General features: G+C 41.6%; 1 protein-coding gene across 5 annotated transcripts in view; it reads left to right on the plus strand.

Moving 5' to 3' along the window:
• SNX25 (sorting nexin 25) overlaps positions 1-26,579 on the plus strand; it is a 113,368-nt gene that overhangs the window by 20,846 nt on the left and 65,943 nt on the right. For all 5 annotated transcript variants that reach the window (XR_002644187.3, XM_022570969.3, XM_022570971.3 and 2 more), the window contains exons 2-5: positions 5,336-5,420; positions 10,028-10,244; positions 13,825-13,997; positions 15,124-15,310. Coding sequence is in view for 4 of the 5 variants with exons in the window: in XM_022570969.3 (XP_022426677.2) it covers positions 5,336-5,420; positions 10,028-10,244; positions 13,825-13,997; positions 15,124-15,310 (662 nt within the window). In the remaining variant the exon portion in view is untranslated. The remainder of the gene's footprint in view (positions 1-5,335; positions 5,421-10,027; positions 10,245-13,824; positions 13,998-15,123; positions 15,311-26,579) is intronic.

Genomic DNA, 26,579 nt, shown 5'->3' on the forward strand with positions numbered 1-26,579 from the left:
ACTTTGCTATATGTGCCAGGAATACTGCTAATTTTTTTCCATGAGCCAGCAATTACAGACCAGATGCCCAGCGTTCCAATGTGGCTCAGGATTTGGTCCAAACAGTGTAAGCCCACAGTGTTTGGAATAAAATGAATTACTTGGAGATATGATATAAAATTCTTGATTTCCGTTTTTTGTTGGAAACAGTTGGGACCTCGAGCAACCCCCTTAACTCGTTTATTTTCCTGCCAGGCTCTTGCTGTCTTGTTTCTTTTTTGGACCCCTGCTATTATTTCCTTTAATTCTCTGAGGTGTTATAAGCCCACTTCAGCTAGAGAGGGAGTGGCTGGGACAAGGACCTACCATTAGTAAGAAGTCCTGTTGGACTTGGGAGCCCTCATAATTCCTCACGGTGGCCACTTGGCTTCCATTCTGACATGACTGCTGTCATTCATGTCACAGCCTTTCGTCAGGGTCTTCCTATCTTCCTCAGAAGGGATATGTGTGGGTCCTTTGTTTCTTTGGTTTTGATTAAATTATTTTTTGAGGAGGAGGCAGAATATGGTTGGTTTGAAAGGAGCCATGGTTTTGAGAATAACATAGTTTAAGAATGAGAATATTAGTCATGAGATCCCGGTAGACTGTCAGATGCTGAAAATACTTGGAAACACTCGGCCACGTGACAACTCCACGTGGATAATGATGATTGGGGGTTTGTGTTTGTTTTCCTAACATAAGCCACTCTTTCAGTAGCTTTACAGGAAATTATACCCATCACTCCTTCAATTGCTTTTCCTTTTAAAATAAACCAAAATAATTTTTTTTATTATTGTAGAAGTGTATAGCAAAGGAGAGAAACACTTGTTTATTTGAGTAGCTCAGGTAATAGGCATGAAAGGAATTACCAGTCATGGACTGGCTGTTCTAGCCCCAACTCTGCTCCCACAGCAAGGAACACAGTAAGCAATGTCATCCTTGTAAACAATGGAAAATGAGGTGTATGTCTCAGCTGGATTCCAGATCATTCCTGGTTGTCTAGTTGCTAATGGTGTCAGAGTACCCAGGTCTCTCCACGTGGATTCTCTCCGAATGTTGTTCCCTCAGGAGAGGGTGTCTTTACTCTGACACAAAGACAGTTTGAGTGTATCGTGGCTGTAGACTAACAGCTGACATTCAGGAGTAAACAGAAAGCTGATATGTGCTCAGGAAAGGGTTTGTTGATATGGCATGTATTCCTTGTTGCTGAGAATCATATATCAGAGAAGAGCTTTGAGGTTTTGCCCTGTCTTTGGAAAACGTTTTCTTTGGTTTTTATTTATTTATTTATTTAGTTTTTGGCTGTGTTGGGTCTTCATTGCTGTGCGCGGGCTTTCTCTAGTTGTGGCGAGCGGTGGTGCATGGGCTTCTCTTGTTGTGGACCATGGGCTCTAGGCACGCTAGATTCAGTAGTTGTGGCTCACGGGCTCAGTAGTTGTGCCTGGCGGGCTCTAGAGCTCAGGCTCAGTAGTTGTGGCACACGGGCTTAGTTGCTCCGCGCATGTGGAATCTTCCTGGACCAGGGCTCGAACCCATGTCCCCTGCATTGGCAGGCGGATTCTTAACCACTGCGCCACCAGGGAAGCCCGGAAAACTTCTTAAAAATGAGCAATTATATGTTGAGGCTGCTCACTTTCTCTCCCCAGGGTACTCACTGAGTGATTAAAAGTGATCTTGACAAGTTGGTTCTAAGCTAGGTTTACATCTTAAAATGAAGACAGGTTTCATTTATTTTAATTAAGTAAAAAATAAGGTGTATTTTTTTTACATGGCAGGGGTTCTGGTTCACCAAACTCCCATCTATCTTAATATTGGGATATGGAGGCCAAACATCAGATGAGGGTGGACTGCTCAGACTGCACGCAAAGTCCTCAGTTCTGGATCGAGTAGTGAAGACTTCTGTCACTTACCCTTTGTGACAGAGGGAGAAGGATGCACATTTTTCTCTCACCTTTCCTAAAACCCGCATTCTTAGGAAAGTGGTTGTCAGGAAGAGGCAGGCTTTCCCTGAGGGATGGGAGGGACCTGCGCAGTGCAGGGAGGGAAGTTAGCATTTGCTGTAACACATCTTTTGGGGAAGTCTCTGTCATATGGAGTTCCTTTTTTCAAACCTATAAATGGAAGGAGAATGAAGACAGGTTTTGCTCCACTGCCCTCTGGGCCACAGGAATGCACATGTGCCTCTGTTTTAGTGCCGGCCTTCTCCCCTTCTTTCCCTTCCTCCCCTTCTTTCTCTCTTTCTCCACCTCGGGATAATGATTAATTAATGAATTCCATCTCTGTGATCTGAAAGAAAAGGAGTATGTAGTGACTAATCTACACTCATGTAGTAGTTTAGTCATGAGGAGATTCTGGCTCCATACATATTAAATCCTTAAAAAAGGAATTTCCATGCGTGGTTACCCAGTTACTTTGGGCCCGTGATGCTTTCTTTTATCTTCCTGTTCTCCTTACTTACAGACTCGCCATCAGGCTGTGAGGATGGGACAGGGCTGAAGAACTGTTTTTTCTTTCTATTAAGGGCCAGTGACCCCCTGGGGGATGGGGTGCAGGGAAATCCAAAATCAGTTTGGAAAATGAGATGGAAAAAATAATAGCGCTTTTAGGTAAAGAGCCAACATAGAAAACGTTATTCTCATATAAGCTTTTTAAATTAAAGAGAGTAAAGGTCTAATTCAGGTACAGTGAGTAGTGACAAACATGTTTATTGTAGGTATTACACCTAAGTATGAAGCAGAGAGAGAAAAGAAATATGCAGACAGATGGCAATAATTAGTAAAGCCATAACTAGGGAGAGAAAGAAAAGATAAAAAGTAAGAAACTGTTTTGAAGGAAGTTGTAACGATAGACACAGGAACTCACAATATGCTTAGATATGCATGTGCTGTCGTATTCACACCTGCTTCTCTCCCAGCCCTTAAAGACAGTTTCCATTTTAAGAACCCAAATTCAGGAACTTCTCAATTAAGTGTTGTTTGGCTGTGGTTTCATCGTCCGGTTAGTACTGTGCATGAAAACTGCCATACCTATATTTGGGAAGCTATAACAGACTGCCGAAGACTTGAGAAGTTGTGATTAAAGTTATTTATCAGTATAGCGCTCTAAAAGTATTAACTCAATTAAAATTTTGTCCCCAGTTCATAAGTTGTTGAAATATCTGCCTGATGTTCTAAAAAGCACTAGAATTTAAAAATTCTTCTCATCTCTTTAACTTTTTTCTTTCACAAACTAAAATTTTTTAAATTGCAGTAAAATGTACTGACCCCTTAATTTTATAACAAGCTACTCAAGAGACTAGAAAATGGTTTTAAACGCATGAGAGTATATTTCTTTTAGGAATAAAGTGGCTTTTGTCTATAGGATTATGTATGATTAAGGTTTTTTTTTAAAATGATTCCTTGGGAGAGTGTTGAATGTTACATGTTAATTTGTAGCATGAAGGGATTCTTGAGGCTTTTAAAAGTGTTTCAGCTAAGGAATCTCAAGACTATGGCATTTGGAACTTCCCTGGTGGCACAGTGGTTAAGAATCCGCCTGCCAGTGCAGGGGACAGAAGTTGGAGCCCTGGTCCGGGAAGATCCCACATGCTGCGGAGCAACTAAGCCCGTGCGCTACAACTACTGAGCCTGCGCTCTAGAGCCCCCGAACCATAACTACTGAGCCCATGTGCCACCACTACTGAAGCCCGCGTGCCTAGAGGCCGTGCTTCACAACAAGAGAAGCCACCGCAATGAGAAGCCCCCGCACCGCAATGAAGAGTAGCCCCCACTCACTGCAACTAGAGAAAGCCCGCGCGCAGCAACGAAGACCCAATGCAGCCAAAAATAAGTAAATAAGTAAATTTATTGAAAAAGACTATGGCTTTTGTTTTTTAATAACAGTGATCACAAAAATGGTTGATACTCTTGGCATTTGACCCATGGGTAGTGTGAAACTAAGCCAAGGACTAGAAATTCTCTGCTCATGGTCGGGTGGTCCAGGGCCATGGTGTTGATTGCAGCTGTGTTGGGGTGGCCTGCCCAAGAACAAAAGGATTTCCTCATGCTCATTTACTGGATGAAGGTGATGCTAACATGAGCCATTTAGATCTCCTGAGTGACTGTGGTGGTGCTAGTAAAGCACTTGTAATATTTCACATGCCTAAAGAAGTGCTCTACGTTCCACTACTAGTAACTTTTTTTTATTGCTCTGAAACCAATAAGTGGCCCAATTACATTATACATGCTTTTGATCACTTTCGTATGTGATCAATTAAAAGTTTTCCTCTTTAATGTCATCTTACTAGCCAGATAGTGGGATTTAAATCTGATACATTGCCTCTCTCTGTTTTTGTTTTTTTTTTTTTGCCAGCTAGTATCTTTTTATAATTAAAAACTTAAAGTTTACTGTTACACAGACATATGTGGAGGAAGAAGTTAAAATCCTATGCCTCTGCCTATTAAAGGAAACCATTTTTAATAGTTTAGCATATATGCTTCCAAGCATTTTCCATCATGGAAAACTTTCCATGAAGGCATATGTATCCCTAATTCATTCCTTTTAAGGGTTGCATTATATTGTAAAATATGAGCATACCATAATTTAACTCTTTGGCTATTGATATACACTTGGGCTAGTTCCAGTTTTTTGCCCTTACAGTCAACATAGCAGTGAAATTCTTGGTATATATACTTTTTTGCAACGTGGAGGTATTTTACGCTGGCTAGATCCCTAGGAGTGGAATTGCTGAGTGAAGGTAGTGCATTTAAAATAACTCTTATATTTTGTGTCTTATTTTAGAGAAATCTTCTCCATCCCAGGATTCAACACAGCGTCTCCCTTGTTTCCTTTAAATGCTTTTTTAGTTAAAAAACATATTTAGCGTTTTAATCACTTTGGAGTTATTTATATATGAAGTGTGAGATAAGACTCTAATCTTTTTTGCCACATGAATATCAAATTGTCCCAACACCACTTACTGAGTCGTCTGTTTTCCTCACAGATTTCAAATTCTTTCTCATTATGTTCTTAATTCTCATATATAGATATGTATCTATATATAGGTGTTTTTGTATTTTCTACCATTCTGTTGATTTGTTTATTCCTATACTGATATCATACTGTTTTGATATCTGGTAGGGAAAACCCTTCCTTAATTCTTCTTTTTCAAAAATTTCTTAACCTTAAGCATTTATTTACTTTTCCAGAAGAACTTTATAATCTGTTAAGCAGTATTTTAGTGCCTGTTTAAATGGTTTTTCATACCTTTGGTTTTATTTTTATGTATGATTTATTCATTCAGTAATATGCATTTTTTCTTCTTCTTCTTCCATTTCAGAGCCCTGTGTGTGGAAACTCACACGAGTCAGTTCAGTCTAGAAGGGTAGTCATTTCTCATAACATGGACAAGGCTCTGAAAGAAGGTAAGGATTAAGTTAGGATATATAATTACCATGGGAAGCAATTCATTATGTTCTAAAAGGAAAATAATCATTCCTAGCAAATTTATCTATCCTTGTCTACATGTTGCATTTGAATTTTTTCTTCATGAATTTTTTACTTGAAGACTTAATAAATACATCCATGTTTTAGTTAAATGGATGGGATCTAAACATTGATTAAGTAGGAATTTTCAGGTCACATGAAACTAGCCAGCTAAGTGGAGCTAGTTCCAGGATAGGAAGCAAGGATCTGCTCTCTGTTACCTAAAGTAGGTATCAGGAAACTTTGTTTCTTTTAGATATAAACTAGAGAAGGTGCATTGGGGATGAGTACACTCAGGCTCGCTCATGGAGAAACCAGTTAACCAAATTTAGGGATACCAGTCAACCTTATAAAAGAATGAAGGACATTCATGTGAAACTAGTATTAAGGATGATTGGAAAGGGGATTGTGGCGGGTACAATATTATATGTCTAGAAATGGGGACAAGTAAGTGTAATTACAAATATTAAAGTTTAAAAGAGAATAATATATTTTGATCAAATTAAAGTTTAAAAAGATATTTTAAAAATTAAATTTCTAAAAACTGATAATTTCAGTTACATGTACAGAAAAAAATGTCTGAGGTTTTTCAGATGAAAATACATGGTGTTAAATATGAAGTTAGGAGAGAACTGGCAGCTATACCAGACACCCTTAAAAGGTTTTCTCCTGAAGTTACATTGCCTAGAAAACTGACAGAAGATTGACTGTTTTGTTTGTTTTGTTTGTTTTGTTTTTGCGGTACGCGGGCCTCTCACTGTTGTGGCCTCTCCCGTTGCGGAGCACAGGCTCCGGACGCGCAGGCTCAGCAGCCATGGCTCACGGGCCCAGCCGCTCCGCGGCATATGGGATCTTCCTGGACCGGAGCACGAACCCGTGTCCCCTGCATCGGCAGGCGGACTCTCAACCACTGAGCCACCAGGGAAGCCCAGAAGATAGACTTTTAAAAATCTTTTTGACTTGCTATTAAATCTCACTAGATCTATAGCCTAACTTTCACTAGGCTCCCCTGAATTATCTCACTAATGTGGGCCAGAGAATTTAATTCAGTAATTATCGCGTACCTGCTGTTTGCTCAGTAGACTTGGACTACTCTAAGTAGACAGACTACTTAGACTGTCCAAGGATTAGATGCTGACACAGCGGAAGCAGAGCTAGTACCTCAAAGAGCATGACTTCCCCCTCCCCATAGGCTCAACTTATCTTGTTCATGACTCACTCTACCTACCTTCCTTCCTTCCTTCCTTCCTTCCTTCCTTCCTCCCTCCCTCCCTCCCTCCCTCCCTCCCTCCCTCCCTCCCTCCCTCCCTCCCTCCCTCCCCCCTCCCCCCTCCCCCTCCCTCCCCCCTCCCCCCTCCCCCCCTCCCCCCTCCCCCTCCCCCCTCCCCCCCTCCCCCCCTCCCCCCTCCCCCTCCCCCCCCTCCCCCCCTCCCCCTCCCCCCTCCCCCCCTCCCCCCTCCCCCCTCCCCCCCCCCCCTCCCCCCCTCCCCCTCCCCCCTCCCCCCCTCCCCCCCTCCCCCCTCCCCCTCCCCCCCTCCCCCCTCCCCCCTCCCCCCCTCCCCCCCCTCCCCCTCCCCCCTCCCCCCTCCCCCCCTCCCCCCTCCCCCTCCCCCCCCTCCCCCCTCCCCCCCTCCCCCCTCCCCCCCTCCCCCCCTTCCCCCCTCCCCCCTCCCCCCCTCCCCCCTCCCCCCCTCCCCCCCCTTCCCCTCTCTCTTTCTTTCTTGCTGCGTTGGGTCTTCGTAGCTGCACGTGGGCTTTCTGTAGTTGCGGTGAGCGGGGGCTACTCTTTGTTGTGGTGTGTGGGCTTCTCACTGCAGTGGCTTCTCTTGTGGAGCACGGGCTCTAGGTGCGCGGGCTCAGTAGTTGTAGCACGTGGGCTCAGTAGTTGTGGCTCGTGGGCTGTAGAGTGCAGGCTCAGTAGTTGTGGTGCACGGGCTTAGTTGCTCCGCGCATGTGGGATCTTCCAGGACCAGGACTCGAACCCGTGTCCCCTGCATTGGCAGGTGGATTCTTAACCACTGCACCACCACGGAAGTCCCTCATTCATGACTCTTTACCTAGTGGTATGAAATATCTGTCCATTTTTGTTGAATGAATGAATAGATCAACAAGTGACATAACCTAATAACCTCAAAATCTTCCCAGAAGATGACTTTCGTTCTGCACACAGAGAGTAATTATTAATTGCATTTTTGAAAACTTTGTACACCATAAAGGGCCATCTATATGATCAATGAAATTGTTGTTCTTATCATTATCGTTGGGGCAGTTCCTGGTGGAATGAGGACTGTTTCTTTGTGCCAAGAGACTCAGGTCATGGACATTTACAACCTGCGGTGCTCTACCTCTTGGGCATGGAAGATTGCACCCTGAGTTATCCTGGGGAGAAGGCAGAAATGGAAAATGGCTCTCTCGGAGCTTCTCTCTCATACTGTTTACTTAGGTTGAGTCATTCCTTGTTCTGAACATTTATAGATAGAGACTTAACCTAGCATCACATTTTCTAGACTACATGGTAGCTTTTTAACTGGTCTCTTCACCTCTAGTAATTCTCGACTTTGTTACCCTAAATACTCTTTTCAGATTAATCTAACTAAAGCTGAAAAGTTCTAATCATGTTATTCCATTCTCTCTAATCTTCAGTGATTCCCTCTTACCTACTTATTTCTTTGAGAGCCGTCCTAGAAATTAGATGTATTTGAGTGATAATAGCATCTGAATTTTTGTTGGCTGTTATGCCTTTAGAAGAAAATCTCTTTGCTTGGCAGTGAGAATAAGTGTTCTTTCACTTCTCACTGTGGTTTGTTACATTACTTACGCTTATTTCTTAATGAAAACCATAAAATGATTTTATGATCACGAATTTCTGTCTCCTTGAATTGACCTAGAAGGTATATTTAAAAACATTTTGTTCATGTGTACTTGTGTGAGTGTATGTAGTTAGGTAATACATACTTAGAATCATGGCTTTGTTTTGTACTTTTTATATTTGTTATATTTTTATGATACTTAGTTTGAAGAGGGGTACTGATGAGCTATTGATGGAAGATATGCCTGTGGCTAACACATATCTCTATTACTGAGTACAGATTTTTGTCAGTATTTATTTTTATCCATTTCTCACCAAAACCTATTATCAGAGGAGTATTTTACGTGTGTAATAATTAGAGTATGCAGTGTGGTTAACAAATGTAGTGAGACATTATGTAGGTGAATATGCCCTTCACATAAATCTTTTAGCATGCTGAAAAGATCTTATTTTTAGAGATTAAGCCTCTTATAATTGCTCTTAATTTCCTGCTTTAATTTGAAATTAAATTTTAATGAAAGGAAAAGTGCTTCTATTTTTCCAAACGTTTTGGCTTGCAGATTTATTTGCCACTAGCTAAAAATTCTTTGGCATGGAAACTTTGTTTGATACAAGAGTACGAGAGAAAGAATTGCAAATGAACGAATTAGCAGTGTTTTACTGGCAAGGTGTGTGTCATCATGCTCTTGTTGCTTGGCCTCGGGGTTCCCAGAAGGAGGGTAAAAGGCTATAAAAGCCTGGAGGTCATGTAATCCAGCCCCACCGTCTCAGGAAGTAATTTTTCCATGTCATCCTTGTCCATTAGATACTCAGCTTGTTTAAAAATTTCTTATGATGGAACATTCGTCACCTAATATGGCAGCCTCTCGAATAGCTTTAATGTTTTTATTCGGTTCTTCCTTATGTTGAACAGAAAAAACAACTTCCTTGTGATTTCCACCCATTGGTCCTATTTGTACTGTCTAGAGCAATTTAGAATTAGAAAAAAAAAAAAATCAGAGGGTTTGGTACCAAGATAGAATATTTAAAGATTGGGCTATCTGAGAAAATCCAGTACCTATGGTCACCACACCCCCAAAATTCTACTTAGATGAGAATCTCTCATTTTGAAAGGCTTCAGGGAAGAGTGTGTCTTCCCTTGTTTTGTTTTCTACTCTCTTTAAATTTTAAACAGTGAGGGACTTCCCTGGCGGTCCAGCGGTTAAGACTTCACCTTCCAGTGCAGGGGGTGTGGGTTTGATCCCTGGTCGGAGAGCTAAGATCACACATGCCTCTCGGCCAAAACACCAGAACATAAAGCAGAAGCAATATTGTAACAAATTCAATAAAGACTTAAAAAAAGAAAATGGTCCACATCAAAAAAAAAAAATGGTCCACATATATATATATATATATATATATATATTTTTTTTTTTTTTTTTTTTTTGCGGTACGCGGACCTCTCACTGCTGTGGCCTCTCCCATTGTGGAGCACAGGCTCCGGACGCACAGCTTCAGCGGCCATGGCTCACGGGCCCAGCCGCCCCGCAGTATGTGGGATCTTCCCGGACCGGGGCACGAACCCGTGTCCCCTGCATCGGCAGGCAGACCCTCAACCACTGCGCCACCAGGGAAGCCCGGTCCACATATTTTAAAGTGACTACTAAATAGCAGGTGGCCAGCTTCCAGTAGAAAAGCCGTCTCGGTGTCTGTTGTTTTCACCCAAGTTTGACGCGTTGCTCTGTCTCTTCCTGGTAGTGTTTGACTACAGTTACAGAGACTACATCCTGTCCTGGTATGGAAGCCTCAGCAGAGACGAGGGGCAGCTCTACCACCTGCTTTCCGAGGACTTCTGGGAAGTTGTCAGACGGCTGCGCCACAGGCTGAGCCGCGTGGACATGGTCAGAGTTGTCTGCAGTGATGTCGTGAGAGCTTTACTCGCTCACTTCTGTGACCTGAAGGCGGCAGACGCCAGGTAACTGTTATAATGGGAACAACCTCCCCTTCACCTTTATTCACAGTAGAATATTTTCCTTATTGAGAGGGTCGTTGAAGTCAAGACAAAACTCGGGCACATTCATCCTGTTGCTGGCACTCGGCTGGAAATGTAGACATATTGGGGGGGGATAATTATAATGTTCTGATAGAGTAAACTTAAAAAATTTTTAATAGAAAACCACTTTGTGGACTTGTTTGCTTTTGTAAATAACTGAAACAGTGACATGAATTTTATGGAGCCAGCAGCACTATCATGAATGTATTTAGACAGTATTAAGGGTGCCTAGAAACAGAACATTTAAATATAGTGCTTTACACTCGGAAGAGTGTCAGTGAGTTTTCAGTTTTCAAGAAAGTTTAAATGAAGTTCATTTTTGTGTGCGTGTGAGTCCTGTGTTAAGAGCTCTGTTGCGTCACAATATCCTGAAAATTGATTTTTAAAAGGAACTCAGTGTTGGAGCATGTGGGCTGTAATTAGAGAAGGTCTTCCAATGTGGAAATTGCTAATATTTAGGCTTGTTAGCCTTTTGCTCTGTTACACGGGAAAGGTTTGTGCCTGTGAGGTGACTCTGCCTATGGAAGAAGACTGCAACAAGGCCTTTCTGTGCTCATAACAAATTCTTATTCTCTTAGGTTTGCGGATAGGATTTTAAGTGTTTGTCTTACTCTTGTGTGAGTGACAGCATGGTGACTCATAGCACCTCTAACTGGGACATGAAAAGCAGTCTTACTGCAATAAGTAGCCTTCTGCCTGTTTGCATCTGGACTCAGTTGGAGTAGCAGCGGGCTCCCTGCAGCTCCTGTGGCCTCTTCTCATTGACACTGCTCTGCCTCTGCCTTCGGGGACGAGAGAAAGTATTTGCAAAATACCTAAGGGGATGAGTAAGCAGAGGCACCCTCGTCGGGCAGGTGGGAACTCACATTGTTCTAAGAAGCCCTGTCTTGCGGCTCTGTCAGAAAGTACTCCCTGTCCTGCCTGTGAGGTTGCTCTGGGGCCTGGCTGCCAAGGGCGCTCGGTCGTGCAGCAGCAGCCCTCTGTCCTTGGCTGTGCCGCCTCTTCCCACGAGTTGTCCCCTCTCCCCATGTCCACGCAGCTCAGGTTCACGTGGCCAGAATCCACAGGGCTGCCATATGCCTGTTCTTCTCCAGCTTGCTGCCCCCGGTGTGTTTTGCAAACTTTAAAAATAAAACCAGGAATACATTTTATATTGTGATGCAGTTTCATCAGATAACGCTCAGTACCTGTGAAAACTTTGATATTTTTTGTTCTTTACCATTTAAAAAAAAATGGCATTTGAGACTAAATTTTATTTTGTTTCTTGTGGGTCACAACCCACGGTTTGAAAAAATTACTGTAGAGCTACAGTTTTCAGATTTCGTGGTCTCAGAATCCCTCTACACTCATAAAAGTTATCAAGGACCTGAAAGAGCTTCTGTTTAAGCGGGTTAGAGCTGTGGTGTCCCAGGGCCGGCTTGTGCTGGGTGCGGGAGCGGACGGTGCACATCTCTCAACTCTGAGGTCAGTGATGATCACCTTGTCGGTTTGTAATTGGCCATGGCATGGGTATTTACTCCTTGAAATCGGCAAATGCTACAAATCAGAGCTTTTTTTCCCCCTTGGAGAGCCAGTTGAACATTTACCAGCTCACCACTCATCCTGTCGGTCAATATTTACCATATTAGATATTAAACTAAGACTTTTTTTTTTTTTCCCCGATACGCAGGCCTCTCACTTCTGTGGCCTCTCCCGTTGCGGAGCACAGGCTCTGGACGCGCAGGCTCAGCGGCCGTGGCTCACGGGCCCAGCCGCTCCACAGCATGTGGGATCTTCCCGGACCGGGGCACAAACCCGTGTCCCGTGCATCAGCAGGTGGACTCTCAACCACTGTGCCACCAGGGAAGCCCGAGAGTATATTTTTCACTGAGACATTTATTTACCAGCTTCTGAAATTACTGCTTTTGTGGATAATATAAAGATATTGTGATGAGTAAGCATCACAATAATAGAAACAGAGAATTGATTCCATTTTAGAAGCTCCTTTCCTGTGGAATTCCAGTTTTCTCGTGCCAAGGGTACATTTAGGCTATGCCTAGAAGCTTCTAGTTGATGATTCTTATTAAAGGAAAAAAAATCTACCATTGTTCTCTGACATTATGGATATTTGAAAAAGTGCCAGTAGGTCACTGGTGTTTTGCATGTAGATGATCGTGCCCTGGAGGCGAATGCTGGGGATCTAATATCTGATTGTGCAACACCTCCTACAGATCACACAGTGAGAGTGGCAGAAACCTAGGTCCGATGGTTACCTCGGTACTTGCCTGCCCCAGGTAAACAGTGCCCTCGCCCTGGAAATCACCCTTGGTGTACAGGTTTCCACTGGCTGCAAAATGACTGTGGCAGCCAGGAAGCACCCAACTGAGTTGGCCACTATCAGGCAAGAGAATAATAAATTGCATTAATAAAAGCAACGCATCCTCTGGTTGACTGTTAGGCAGTTGTGTGAGGCAGTTTTCCGGTCAGCCTGTATTCATTTCCCAGCTGACATTCTGTTGGCTGCTTTAAGCCAATCCAGATCACACTTAATTTTTGCCTCTGCTTCCTCTTCCTTTGCCCCATCTGTCTTGTCCAGCATGTTTCAGAAAAACCTAAAGATGATTGGTTTTATGCTGTTACATCAACGGCATCTTTAATTTCACAGCCTCCTTTTTACAATCTGTGCATTTTGTTTACTGGTCAAGCACAGGCATGTTGTTTAAGGCACAAAATAATGCTTGTTTTCACATATATTTCTTCTGTATCTCTGAAATTTTTTTCCTTTTCACTTTAACAATCTCTGATTATGGTGTAGCGTTAAAGAGTCTGGACTTGAGAGTCAGACAGAACAGGACCTGAGAGTTATTTCTACCATTTGTTACCTCTGTGACTTTGGACCGTTCAGGTGATCATTCAGATCCTTAATACTCTCATCTATAAAATGGTGATGATGATACTTGCTTCTAGATGTAGGTGGGAAGATTAAATAATACTGCACGTATGAAGTGTATGGAAGGTTAATGTCCTTTTGCTCACTCACGGCATGAGAACCCAGAGGTAAGTACTAGTAGTTGGAGTAAACAAGTGGCAGATCCACACTGACAGGAGGACGCTGCCAGGAGCTGGTGACCCTGGTTTAATGCTTTGTTAGATTTTTTTTTTTTTCCTTTGGAGAAATGAAGCTATAGATCACATTTAGGGAGAGAGCTAGGAGACTTAAAAATAATCTAGTTAAAGAGCTGCTCACCCCTTTCTAGATTGTTGCTGTGACTTGGGAGTCGTGTATGAAGGTTGATGCTACTTAAGGTTGGAAATCCCGAAAGGCCATGCATTTGCATTTTTCCAGATTAGTCTGTGGTTGAGAAAATTACTGACTGTTGATATAGTCAAAGAGTGGACATAGTTATTAAAACTGTTGCGTTGCCCATTTGAAGTTGTTTTTTACCTAATGGTACATAACCAAGCTGTTTCTAGAAACATCTTTCCTTCCCTTTCCCTCTCTTCATGTATTTATTTTTTTCAGACATGAAGAACAGCCGAGGCCCTTTGTGTTGCATGCATTCTTGAGGAACTCAGATGATGAAGTAAGATTTCTACAAACGTGTTCTCGGGTTCTGGTGTTTTGTCTCCTTCCCTCAAAGGATGTCCAGTCTCTCAGCTTACGCATAATGCTCGCAGAAATTCTCACAGCAAAAGGTAGACTTTCATAACTAATTGATATTACTAATGCGATACTTGTGCAAGCTAACGTGCTACATACGAATGTGATAACACTTTATATGACACCTATGCAGACCTTGTATACTGTGGGACATATGGGAATTAAAGTATTTTCAAAAGGTCAGGTTTAAATGTCACTCAGAGAAGGCATCACTTGGCCCTACGTGATAAACAGATATTTCATATAACATATTACCAAATACATAGTCCACTCAGCTGTTTATAATAGGTAACCAGTCCTTATGCCCACCACAGTGTAGCATCCACCTGGGATAGATTTTGAGTCACCCAGGCCAGTTACGTGCTTTATGAAAGACTGTCTATACTCAAACTCTAGTATGCGTTTGCTTAAAATACCTTTGCTTCAGGATTCATTGGCAATGCCTATATGTGACTTAGAATAAATAGAAGAGGGACTGTACCACAAAATAATGTGGTTGTTAGAAAAAAAGTGTATCCAGGGAAATGCTTAGCTAGGATAAGGAAAAATGGAAGAAGATATCATCTGAGAGAAACTTTTCCTATCTCAGAATCTCAAACAAATAACGTTGTGTTTGATATGCCGTGATTTAATATCTCATTTATTATCTCTGGGTTAGCCAGCTGTACCCATTAGCTGATATAGCCAACCACAGAGAAAAGGGGAACTTTCTAACCTGAAGTTAGTGGGATGAATCTGTCATAGTGTCATTGACTTTTTTAACAACTTCCTCCCTGAGGTCTGTTTCACCAGTTGGGAGAACGTTAACTTTCATCTTTTGGCAGACAAAACATATTGAGCCTTATAAAAGAAATCAAAGGGAAAAAAATGAATGTACTTAATTTTGATAGCTTTGTTAACAACTTGGGTTCCAGATGGCTTTCTTTCATTATTCTTTTACATGTAACTCATTTGTTAAAACGACCACTTGGTTGTAGCCATAACTACTAGCAAACCCAGAGGAATGGGTAGCTGTGTGTGTGGGGGTGTGTGTGTGTGTCTGTGGCCCATTTGGGTAGTTTTAAAATGTTTCCCAGATGTAGTTTCAATTATATAACATGAAAGCGGTTTCTTTAAAGGAGAATACCCTTTTTAAGTGGTGCTTTCTTCTCTGTCCCACAGTCTTAAAGCCAGTAGTGGAGTTACTTAGTAATCCAGATTACATTAACCAGATGTTGCTTGCCCAGTTGGAGCACAGAGAACAGATGAATGAACATCACAAGAGAGCCTACACGTATGCTCCCTCCTATGAAGAGTTCATCAAGCTTATTAACAGCAACTCTGATGTTGAGTTCTTGAAGCAACTAAGGTATTTGGTCTTTAATTATAGCGTGACAGTGCTACTGACTATCTTCCTCTACCTGGTTAGGTGAAAAAAACCCCAAAAAACAGTGGTTGTCAGGGAAGAAGAAATAAAGGAGGTCCATAAAACTTAATAATCAGTAACAGCAAAATGTATCCAGCTTCTCCCTTGGCAGTGGAATTCGTTCAAAGTATCATGTTTTTCAAATAATTAGGTCATAATAGAAAGCTGTTCAGTTGTTAGAACCTGCGTAGCTGCTCAGGTGCTTACCTTGGAAAAGCAGTGGAAGGAAATACTGTTTTTGGGGGGGGGTTTAAAGAATAATTTTTTAAAAAAAATTTATTTTTGGCTGCGTTGGGTCTTCGTTGCTGCGCGCAGGCTTTCTCTAGTTGAGGGGAGCAGGGGCTACTCTTCGTTGCAGTGCGCAGGCTTCTTACTGCAGTGGCTTCTCTTGTTGCGGAGCATGGGTTCTAGGTGTGCGGGCTTCAGTAGTGGTGGCACATGGGCCTCCGTAGTTGTGGCTCGCTGGCTCTAGGGCGCAGGCTCAGTAGTTGTGGCGCACGGGCTTAGTTGCTCCGCAGCATGTGGGATCTTCCCGGACCAGGGCTCAAATCCATGTCCCTTGCATTGGCAGGTGGATTCTTAACCACTGCACCACCAGGGAAGCCCAATGCTGTGTTTTTAAAATTACAGTGTAGGCCATTTGTGTTGATTTTCATTTTTCTTACGAAATACAGAGGCCCAGGTTTGGGAATAAAGGGTTCTTGACTAATTGTTTTGAGAAAACACATTTGAAATATACCCCAGGAATCTAATTTATAGGGGAATTCAGTCTCCTTTACGGTACTTGAGATATTTTTAGGGGTGAGTGTGTGTGTTTATTTTTAATTTTTAAAATACAGGTTATGCATATACAGTATGATTATGTAGTATTGTGTAGTTTGTGGATTTTCTAGGCTTCTGTTTCTCAGTTACCCTTCTGTTTTAGTGTCCCCAAATAAGCATGCATGGGAAGAAAGGAAACTCTGGCCTGTCAGTTTTGCTTCTGATAGGTAATTTTTGTAAGTCTCTGGAGGAAAAGTAAAATATTGGCTGAAATTGGGTCTTTGAACTGTTTGAGGGCTTTGGACTTGCCACATTTGCCCCTGAACCAGGGTCAACATTAAAGTGAGTTATGCTGCTACATTTTCTAATCTGAATAATACACCCTCTAAGAAGCACACACTGTGGATGCCTCTGTGTTCTCGTAAACTGTGCTGTGTCTTAATCTAGGTCCCACAAATGTATAATGATGGGTTTGATTGTATGACTTTGTTTACAAGTAATTTAATTCTTGTGAGATATAGTCTCTGAAGATTTTAATCATGTTTCTCTTTCCATTCATAATCTTGAATAGGCTATATGGTACTTATTTATTATAGATTTGTGATTATTTACGTCTGAATCTAGAAATTCCTTTTTCATAATTGTGGCACTTGAGCTGATGGAGAACCCAAGAGCCAGTATTCCAAGTTTGTCACCTGAGGCTTACAGGTCACATCTACTCACAGATCATCCTTACTGTGGCTTCCTCTGACTCCTTTTGAAGTGTCATTCCACAGAAAGTGAAGGAGCCCACAGGTCAGACACCCTTGTTGCCTCCTCGTCGCCTTAAAATTCTCAACAGGACAACACACACACACCAAGCTCTGGTTCTAGAGACACTGTTCAAACTTATACTGTAATATTCCTCTCCCTGGTGCTTTTATAATATTGTTCCCAGATGTGCTGTGTGTGGTGTGACCAAGGTAATGTGATGACCACCTTCCATGGAATTACAATTTCCTCCTAAGACTGTTTATGAGCAGGTGATACCTCGTGTTGATAAATTGTGGGTGCATTGAATTCCTAAGTATTTTCCTCTGCCAGACAGTCTCTCCACAGTAAGGTCAGACATGGACCATTTGAAAACTCCAAGGAAGTTTAAGATAACAATCTAGAATCTAGTATTCATTCTTCTTCCAGACTTGTGCATGAGTGTTCTATTTTCTGAACCAAACAAAAGATTCCAGCACTGCACACATGGTGACATAGTTAATGGTGTAACAAAAAGGCACCAAAAGACATTTTTTGATCAGAACTAATTACTTTGAATGATCACCTATTGGTACTCTAGCACCATCTGTCATTTTGTATCTGAGCACAGTTCCTATATTATGAGTGGATCTTGGTAAGAATTGATGGCTTACCTTCTTTAAAATGTACTAGCGAAAGTCTCCAGACTATTTGAAATACTATGAATGTCTTAATGTTGGCAGTTTGTCATCGAGTAGGTAAAGAAGTAGCTCAGCAGGAGCTGCCTTTTAGAAAAACAGAAGCATGGTATCTACTGTCCCAGGATGACTGGACAGCCTGCTTTCGCCACAGTCGGAGTGTTACGGATTTGCCCTCACTGTGTGGCAGAAGATTACACTAGAAGTGCTGCCTAATCATTTTCCCCTTTCCCTCTCATACGTGATGGAACAAAAGCAGTATAAGCACTTAAATCTTTTTTGACATCACTTCCTCTCGATCTCATAAATAGGGCAACACTGAAGGGTATCCCGCTGGGGGTCCCAGGAAGCAGGCCCTCTGTTGAGCGCTGGGAGACTTAAGGGGCAGTAGAAAAGCTGAACTAAAGAATGGCTTTTTCAAAAATTGAGACATAAGTCACATACCATAGAATTCAACAATTTTAAAGTGGACAGTTCCGTGGTTTTTAGTGTATTCAGAGGCCGTGCAACCATACCCACTAATTCCAGACTAGTTTCATCACCCTAAAAAGAAACCTTATACCCATTGGCAGTCATTTCCCATCCTTCCCCTCCCCCCAGCCCTTGGGCACCACTCGTGTGCTTTCTGTCTCAGTAGATTTGCCTATTCTGGACATTTCATGTAAATGGAATCATACAATATGTGTCCTTTTGTGTCTGGCTTCTTTCACTCAGCATAATGTTTCCGAGGTTCATCCATGTTGCAGTATATATCAGTACTCCATTTTTTTGGCTGAATACTATTCCACTGTATGAATATACCATATTTTGTTTATGCATTTATCAGTTAGTGGAAGATTTAGGTTGTTGCACTTTGAAGAATGCCTTTTGAATGATCATTGAGCATCTTCAGCAGTACTGTCAGTGACTGCTGATAAATGAGACTAAAATAAAGTGTTGCAGGTTCCTAACCTCTTCCTCTCACCACCTCCCCTCACTCTAAATACCTGCCACCAACAAGGAGTGTTGGAGTACAGACACCAGGAAGGGGTGTTCGTTTAGTGCATTATTCCTTTTCCACATATTGTCTTCTCTTTTGTGTCCTCCACCCTACTGTTATAAACACCTTACTTTAGGTTTCAATGGGGAGAACACTTGGAGGTACTTTGGTGATTAGACAATCAGACTCTTAAAGTGCCTTGTCTATTAGAAGCACAAAGAATCCATTTTCAGATTTAATTAAGTGGACGTAATGACCTATTCTTCTGACCTCTATCCCTTTGTAAGCTTTCAGTTCCTCGTGTAAATCTTGGGAAGTATGTTGATAGCTTCCTTTAGACAGGCTGCAAAATTCTCTTGTAACAAGGGGCATGAACTTCTTCAAAGAGTCAGATGCGCCTGGCAACATCAGCTCTGGGATCGTAATCCTGAAGAATGTATAGTCTCCTCAACAAGCCTGGCAAAGAACCTTAGGAGAAAATGCTGTGAAAGGCATTTTTGTCAATGATAGATACACACATCCAGAGTTGCTCTCTGTATACTTGTGTAAATAGTGCATTGTCCTGGGGCATCTTTCCTGGACCTGTGACCACAAGACAGTTCCTTGGGCATTGCTTTATTGTGACATTTTAGGTAGTTCTCTTCCATGTGGCACTGGTATATCTTTCGTCCTTGGGGTGGGTGTCCCTTTTCGTTGTACCCGAGGCACAGATCTGAGGACTAATTTTTACTCCCTGCTTCTTGCACTAGAGAGGCTACCAGGAACAACTCTGTGATGGGAGAGATTGATCTTTTTGCTCAAAGAGTAGGTGATGCTGCATAAATTACCTTGTTACTTGGCTGCTTACTGTTCACCTGATTAAAAAAAATTGCCCTCTATTTAAGGGTCAGTTCTGCTCACTCGTATTGACAGGCAGAATTGCTTTTTATCAGACTTCTGTCTACAACCCACGTTGATGAGGCCTATCAGCCACATAGCACGAGTGGAGCTGCTTTCTTCAGCCATAGTCTCAACTCTTCTGTTGTTTTTCTGGTACAGTTAGAGTCCTCTGCCCTCTGACTTTATTGGGGTTTTAGGTCATTATCTTCAAATTGCTCTCAGTAAAATTTTGGGGTAGGCTGCATAAGCCACAGAATGCGTCTTATTTAGACTAAGTGAAACTATCCACTTTTATTTTATACATATTTGGGAGTTAGATGAATGTTTTCTAAAGGAAAGAGTCATTCAGCTCTGCCAGGCTGGAGTGCATTAAAAATAAACAAACAACAACAAACCCTTAAAGGTGCTATTTGTAATTCTGCAGTAGTTTGTTGTTTTCTCTGAGCGACCATGAGATCTTTTCACAGTAGGACTATAAAGCTAGAAATGTGTCCTTCACGTACACTAAGTTAGTGGGATTTTTGTTTGTTTTAACATCTTTATTGGAGTGTAATTGCTCTACATTGCTGTGTTAGTTTGTGCTGTATAACAAAGTGAATCAGCTATATGTATACTTATATCCCCATATCCCCTCCCTCTTGCGTCTCCCTCCCACCCTCCGTATCCCACCCCTCTAGGTGGTCACAAAGCACCGAGCTGATCTCCCTGTGCTATGCGGCTGCTTCCCAATAGCTATCTATTTTACATTTGGTAGTGTACATATGTCCATGCCACTCTCTCACTTTGTCCAGTTTACCCTTCCCCCCCCATGTCCTCAAGTCCATTCTCTACATCTGTGTCTTTATTCCTGTCCTGCCCCTAGGTTCTTCAGAACCTTTTTTGTTTTGTTTTGTTTTTTAGATTCCATATATATGTGTTAGCATATGGTATTTGTGTTGCTCTTTCTGACTTACTTCACTCTGTATGACAGATTCTAGGTCCATCCACCTCACTACAAATAACTCAATTTCATTTCTTTTTATGGCAGGGTAACATTCCACTGATATATATGTGCCACTTCTTCTTTATCCATTTGTCTGTCGATGGGCATTTAGGTTGATTCCATGACCTGGCTATAGTAAATAGTGCTGCAGTGAATATTGCGGTGTATGTGTCTTTTTGAATTATGGTTTTCTCAGGGTATATGCCCAGTAGTGGGATTGCTGGGTCGTATGGTAGTTCTATTTTTATTTTTTTAAGGAACCTCCATACTGTTCTCCATAGTGGCTGTATCAATTTACATTCCCACCAACAGTGTAGGAGGGTTCCCTTTTCTGCACACCCTCTCCAGCATTTATTGTTTGTAGATTTTTTTAAAAAATAAATTTATTTTATTTATTTATTTACTTAGTTTTGGCTACGTTGGGTCTTGGTTGCTGTGCGCAGGCTTTTCTCTGCTTGCAGTGAGCGGGGGCTACTCTTCGTTGCGGTGCATGGGCTTCTCATTGCAGTGGCTTCTCTTGTTGCGGAGCACGGGCTCTAGGTGCGCGGGCTTCAGTAGTTGTAGCATGCGGGCTCAGGAGTTGTGGCTCGCAGACTCTAGAGCGCAGGCTCAGTAGTTGTGGCACGTGGACTTTGTTGCTGCCACGGCATGTGGGATCTTCCCGGACTAGGGCTCGAACCCGTGTCCCCTAAATTGGCAGGCGGATTCTTAACCACTGTGCTCCCAGGGAAGCCCTGTTTGTAGATTCTTTGATGATGGCCATTCTGACTGGTATGAGATGATATCTCATTGTAGTTTTGATTTGCATTTCTCTAATGATTGATGATGTTGAGCATCCCTTCATGGGTTTGTTGGCCATCTGTATATCTTCTTTGGAGAAATGTCGATTTAGGTCTTCTGCTCATTTTTGGATAGAGTTATTTGTTTTTTTGATATTGAGCTGCATGAGCTGCTTGTATATTTTGGAGATTAATTCTTTGTCAGTTGCTTCATTTGCAAATATTTCCACGCATTCTGAGGGTTGTCTTTTCGTCTTGTTTATGGTCTCCTTTGCTGTGCAAAAGCTTTTAAGTTTCATTTGGTCCCATTTGTTTATTTTTGTTTTTATTTCCATTTCTCTAGGAGGTGGGTCAAAAAGGATCTTGCTGTGATTTATGTCATACAATGTTCTGCCTATGTTTTCCTCTAAGAGTTTTACAGTGTCTAGCCTTACATTTAGGCCTTTAATCCATTTTGAGTTTATTTTTGTGTATGGTGTTAGGGAGTGTTCTAATTTCATTCTTTTACATGTAGCTGTCCAGTTTTCCCAGCACCACTTATTGAGGAGGCTGTCTTTTCTCCACTGTATATTCTTGCCTCCTTTATCAAAGATAAGGTGACCATGTGCGTGGGTTTATCTCTGGGCTTTCTTTACTGTTCCATTGATCTATATTTCTGTTTTTATGCCAGTACCATACTGTGTTGATTACTGTTGCTTTGTAGTGTAGTCTGAAGTCAGGAAGCCTGATCCCTCAGCTCCGTTTTTCTTTCTCAGGATTGCTTTAGCTATTCGGGGTCTTTTGTGTTTCCATACAAATTGTGAAATTTTTTGTTCTAGTTTTGTGAAAAATGCCATTGGTAGTTTGATAGGGATTACACTGTATCTGTAGGTTGCTTTGGGTAGTATCGTTGTTTTCATAATGTTGATTTTTCCAATCCAAGAACATGGTATATCTCTCCGTCTGTTTGTATCATCCTTAATTTCTTTCAATCAGTGTCTTGTAGTTTTCTGCATACAGGTCTTCTGTCTCCATTGGTAGGTTTGTTCCTAGGTATTCTATTCTGTTTGTGGCAGTGGTAAATGGGAGTGTTTCCTTAATTTCTCTTTCAGATTTTTCATCATTAGTGTATAGGAATGCAAGAGATTTCTGTGCGTTAATTTTGTAACTTGCTACTTTACCACGTTCATTGATTAGCTCTAATAGTTTTATGGTAGCACCTTTTGGATTCTCTGTATAGTATCATGTCATCTGCAAACAGTGACAGTTTTTCTTCTTCTTCTCCAATTTGGGTTCCTTTCATTTCTTTTTCTTCTCTGATTGCTGTGGCTAAAACTTTGAAAACTATGTTGAATAATAGTGGTGAGAGTGGGCAACCTTGTCTTGTTCCTGATCTTAGTGGAAATGGTTTCAGTTTTTCACCATTGAGAACAATGTTGGCTGTGGGTTTGTCATATATGGCCTTTATTATGTTGATGTAAGTTCCCTGTATGCCTACTTTCTGGAGGGTGTAGGCATATCATAAATGGGTTTTGAATTTTGTCAAAAGCTTTTTCTGCATCTGTTGAGATGATCATATGGTTTTTATCCTTCAGTTAGTATGGTGTGTCACATTGATTGATTTGCATATATTGAAGAATCCTTGCATTCCTGGGATAAACCCCAGTTGATCATGGTGTATGATCCTTTTAATGTGCTGTTGGATTCTGTTTGCTAGTATTTTGTTGAGGATGTTTGCATCTATGTTCATCAGTGATATTGGCCTGTAGTTTTCTTTTTTTGTGATATCTTTCTCTGGTTTTGGTATCAGGGTGTTGGTGGCCTTGTAGAATGAGTTTGGGAGTGTTCCTTCCTCTGCTATATTTTGGAAGAATTTGAGAAGGATAGGTGTTAGCTCTTCTCTAAATGTTTGGTAGAATTCACCTGTGAAGCCATCTGGTCCTGGGCTTTTGTTTGTTGGAAGATTTTTAATCACAGTTTCAATTTCAGTGCTTGTGATTGGTCTGTTTATATTTTCTATTTCTTCCTGGTTCAGTCTTGGAAGGTTGTGCTTTTCTAAGAATTTGTCCATTTCTTCCAGGTTGTCCATTTTATTGGCATAGAGTTGCTTGTAGTAATCTCTCATGATCTTCTGTATTTCTGCAGTGTCAGTTGTTACTTCTCCTTTTTCATTTCTAATTCTGTTGACTTGAGTCTTCTCCCTTTTTTTCTTGATGAGTCTGGCTAATGGTTTATCAATTTTGTTTATCTTCTCAAAGAACCAGCTTTTAGTTTTATTGATCTTTGCTATCGTTTCCTTCATTTCTTTTTCGTTTATTTCTGATCTGATCTCTATGATTTCTTTCCTTCTGCTAACTTTGGGGTTTTTTTGTTCTTCTTTCTCTAATTGCTTTAGGTGTAAGGTTAGGTTGTTTATTTGAGATGTTTCTTATTTCTTGAGGTAGGATTTTATTGCTGTAAACTTCCCTCTTTTGCTTTTGCTGCATCCCACAGGTTTTGGGTCGTTGTGTTTTCATTGTCATTTGTGTCTAGGTTATTTTTGATTTCCTTAGTGATCTCTTGGTTATTGAGTAGTGTATTGTTTAGCCTCCATGTGTTTGTATTTTTTACAGATTTTTTTTCCTGTAATTGATATCTAATCTCATAGCATTGTGGTTGGAAAAGATACTTGATACAATCTCAATTTTCTTAAATTTACCAAGACTTGATTTGTGACCCAGGATATGATCTATCCTGGAGAATGTTCCATGAGCATTTGAGAAGAAAGTGTATTCTGTTGTTTTTGTATGGAATGTTCTATAAATATCAATTAAATCCATCTTGTTTAATGTGTCATTTAAAGCTTGTGTTTCCTTATTTTCATTTTGGTTGATCTGTCCATTGGTGAAAGTGGGGTGTTAAAGTCCCCTACTATGATTGTGTTACTGTCGATTTCCCCTTTTATGGCTGTTAGTATTTGCCTTATGTATTGAGGTGCTCCTTCTTTGTCTCTGGTAATAGTCTTTATTTTAAAGTCTATTTTGTCTGATATGAGAATTGCTACTCCAGCTTTCTTTTGATTTCCGTTTGCATGGAATATCTTTTTCCATCCCCTCACTTTCTGTCTGTATATGTCCGTAGGTCTGAAGTGGGTCTCTTGTAGACAGCATATGTATGGGTCTTATTTTTGTATCCATTCAGCCGGTCTGTGTCTTTTGGTTGGAGCATTTAATCCATTTACATTTAAGGTAATTATCAATATGTATGTTCCTATTCCCATTTTCTTAATTGTTTTGGGTTTGTTTTCGTAGGTCTTTCCCTTCTCTTGTGTTTCCTGCCTAGAGAAGTTCCCTTAGCATTTGTTGTAGAGCTGGTTTGGTGGTGCTGAATTCTCTTAGCTTTTGCTTGTCTGTAAAGGTTTTAATTTCTCCATCGAATCTGAATGAGATTCTTGCTGCGTAGAGTCATCTTGGTTGTAGGTTTTTCACTTTAAATATGTCCTGCCAGTCCCTTCTGGCTTGCAGAGTTTCTGCCAAAAGATCAGCTGTTAACCTTATGGGGATTACCTTGTATGTTATTTGTTGCTTTTCCCTTGTTGCTTTCAGTATTTTTCCTTTGTATTTAATATTTGATAGCTTGATTAATATGTGTCTTGGGGTGTTTCTCCTTGGATTTATCCTTTATGGGACTCTCGGTGCTTCCTGGAGTTGACTGACTATTTCCTTTCCCATATTAGGGAAGTTTTCAATTATAATCTCTTCAAATATTTTCTCAGTCCCTTTCTGTTTCTCTTCTTCTTCTGGGACCCCTGTAATTTGAATGTTGGTGCATTTACTGTTGTCCCAGAGGTCTCTAAGACTGTCCTCAATTCTTTTCATTCTTTTTTCTTTATTCTGCTCTGCAGTAGTTATTTCCACTATTTTATCTTCCAGGTCACTTATCTGTTCTTCTGCCTCAGTTATTCTGCTATTGATCCCTTCTAGAGAATTTTAAATTTCATTTATTGTGTTTTTCATCATTGTTTGTTTGCTCTTTAGTTCTTCTGGGTCCTTGTTAAACGTTTCTTGTATTTTCTCCATTTTATTTCCAAGATATTGGATCATCTTTACTATCATTACTCTGAATTCTTTTTCAGGTAGACTGCCTATTTACTCTCCATTTGTTAGGTCTGGTGGGTTTTTACCTTGCTCCTTCATCTGGTGTGTATTTCTCTGTCTTCTCATTTTGCTTAACTTACTGTGTTTGGGGTCTCCTTTTCACAGGCTGCAGGTTCGTAGTTCCCATTGATTTTGGTGTCTGCCCCCAGTGGCTAAGGCTGGTTCACTGGGTTGTGTAGGCTTCCTGGTGGAGGGGACTGGTGCCTGTGTTCTGGTGGTGAGGCTGGATCATGTCTTTCTGGTGGGCTGGACCACGTCTGGTGGTGTGTTTTGGGGTGTCTGTGAACTTATTATGATTTTAGGCAGCCTCTCTGCTCATGGGTGGGGTTGGGTTCCTGTCTTTCTAGTTGTTTGGCTTGGGGTGTCCAGCACTGGAACTTGCTGGTCATTGAGTGGAGCTGGGCCTTAGCATTGAGATGGAGATCTCTGGGAGAGCTCTCGCCGATTTATATTATATGGAGCCAGGAGGTCTCTGCTGGTCCAAAGTCCTGAACTCGGCTTTCCCACCTCAGAGGCTCAGGCCTGATAGCTGGCCGGAGCACCAAGACCCTGCCCGGCGCTTGGCTTTTGGGAAGTCTGAGATCTTCTACCAGCGTTCAGTAGGTGTTCTGTCGGAGTTGTTCCACATGTAGATGTATTTTTGATGTATTTGTGGGGAGTAAGGTGATCTTCACGTCTTACTCCTCTGCCATCTTGAAGGTCCTCTCTCTTCACACCTCCTGTTTCTAGAGGATCCACATTTCATTTGGAAAGGACATAAATCTGGCAGTCTCACTTCAGGCCTAGCCCTTCCACCTTTTTTCCTTTTGTGCTTAGTCTGTTTCACTTGCTCATAGCGGGCCCCGTGCAGAGGCCTTGCCCCCGGCCCTTCAGACCAGAGTTCCTCAGGAAACGGCTGAACCGACACCTCAGCTCAGGACGTTTTCTGAAGCTCCTCACAGGACACTCAACTCAAGATGGCCTAAATTAGTGGTTTTTAACCCTGTCTGTATGTTAGAATCAACCAGGCTTTAAAACATTACAGTTTGATATCCTGCTGTCCCTTTGAGATACTCCCTTTTCTAGCATCCAAGATGTCAAAATAAGGATATGGGAGCTAGACTGGTTTAATATTTTGAATTTTCTGGGTCTTCTAGTAGGAGCAGTGATCAACTCTGCTAACAAAAGAGGAGCCAGAAATCTGAGTGTCATGTTGATGCAGGATGTTAAAGGGCAGATGAATAGATTCCCACCTGGTGTGGCTGGGGTGGGGGGGTGATGGCCACCGTCAAGGTAGGCAGAGCAGTGTT

This window comes from Delphinapterus leucas, chromosome 21, assembly GCF_059928025.1.
Source record: "Delphinapterus leucas isolate spDelLeu-1000000601 "Yukka" chromosome 21, BTC_Dleu_Yukka2, whole genome shotgun sequence".
Classification (NCBI taxonomy): domain Eukaryota; kingdom Metazoa; phylum Chordata; class Mammalia; order Artiodactyla; family Monodontidae; genus Delphinapterus; species Delphinapterus leucas.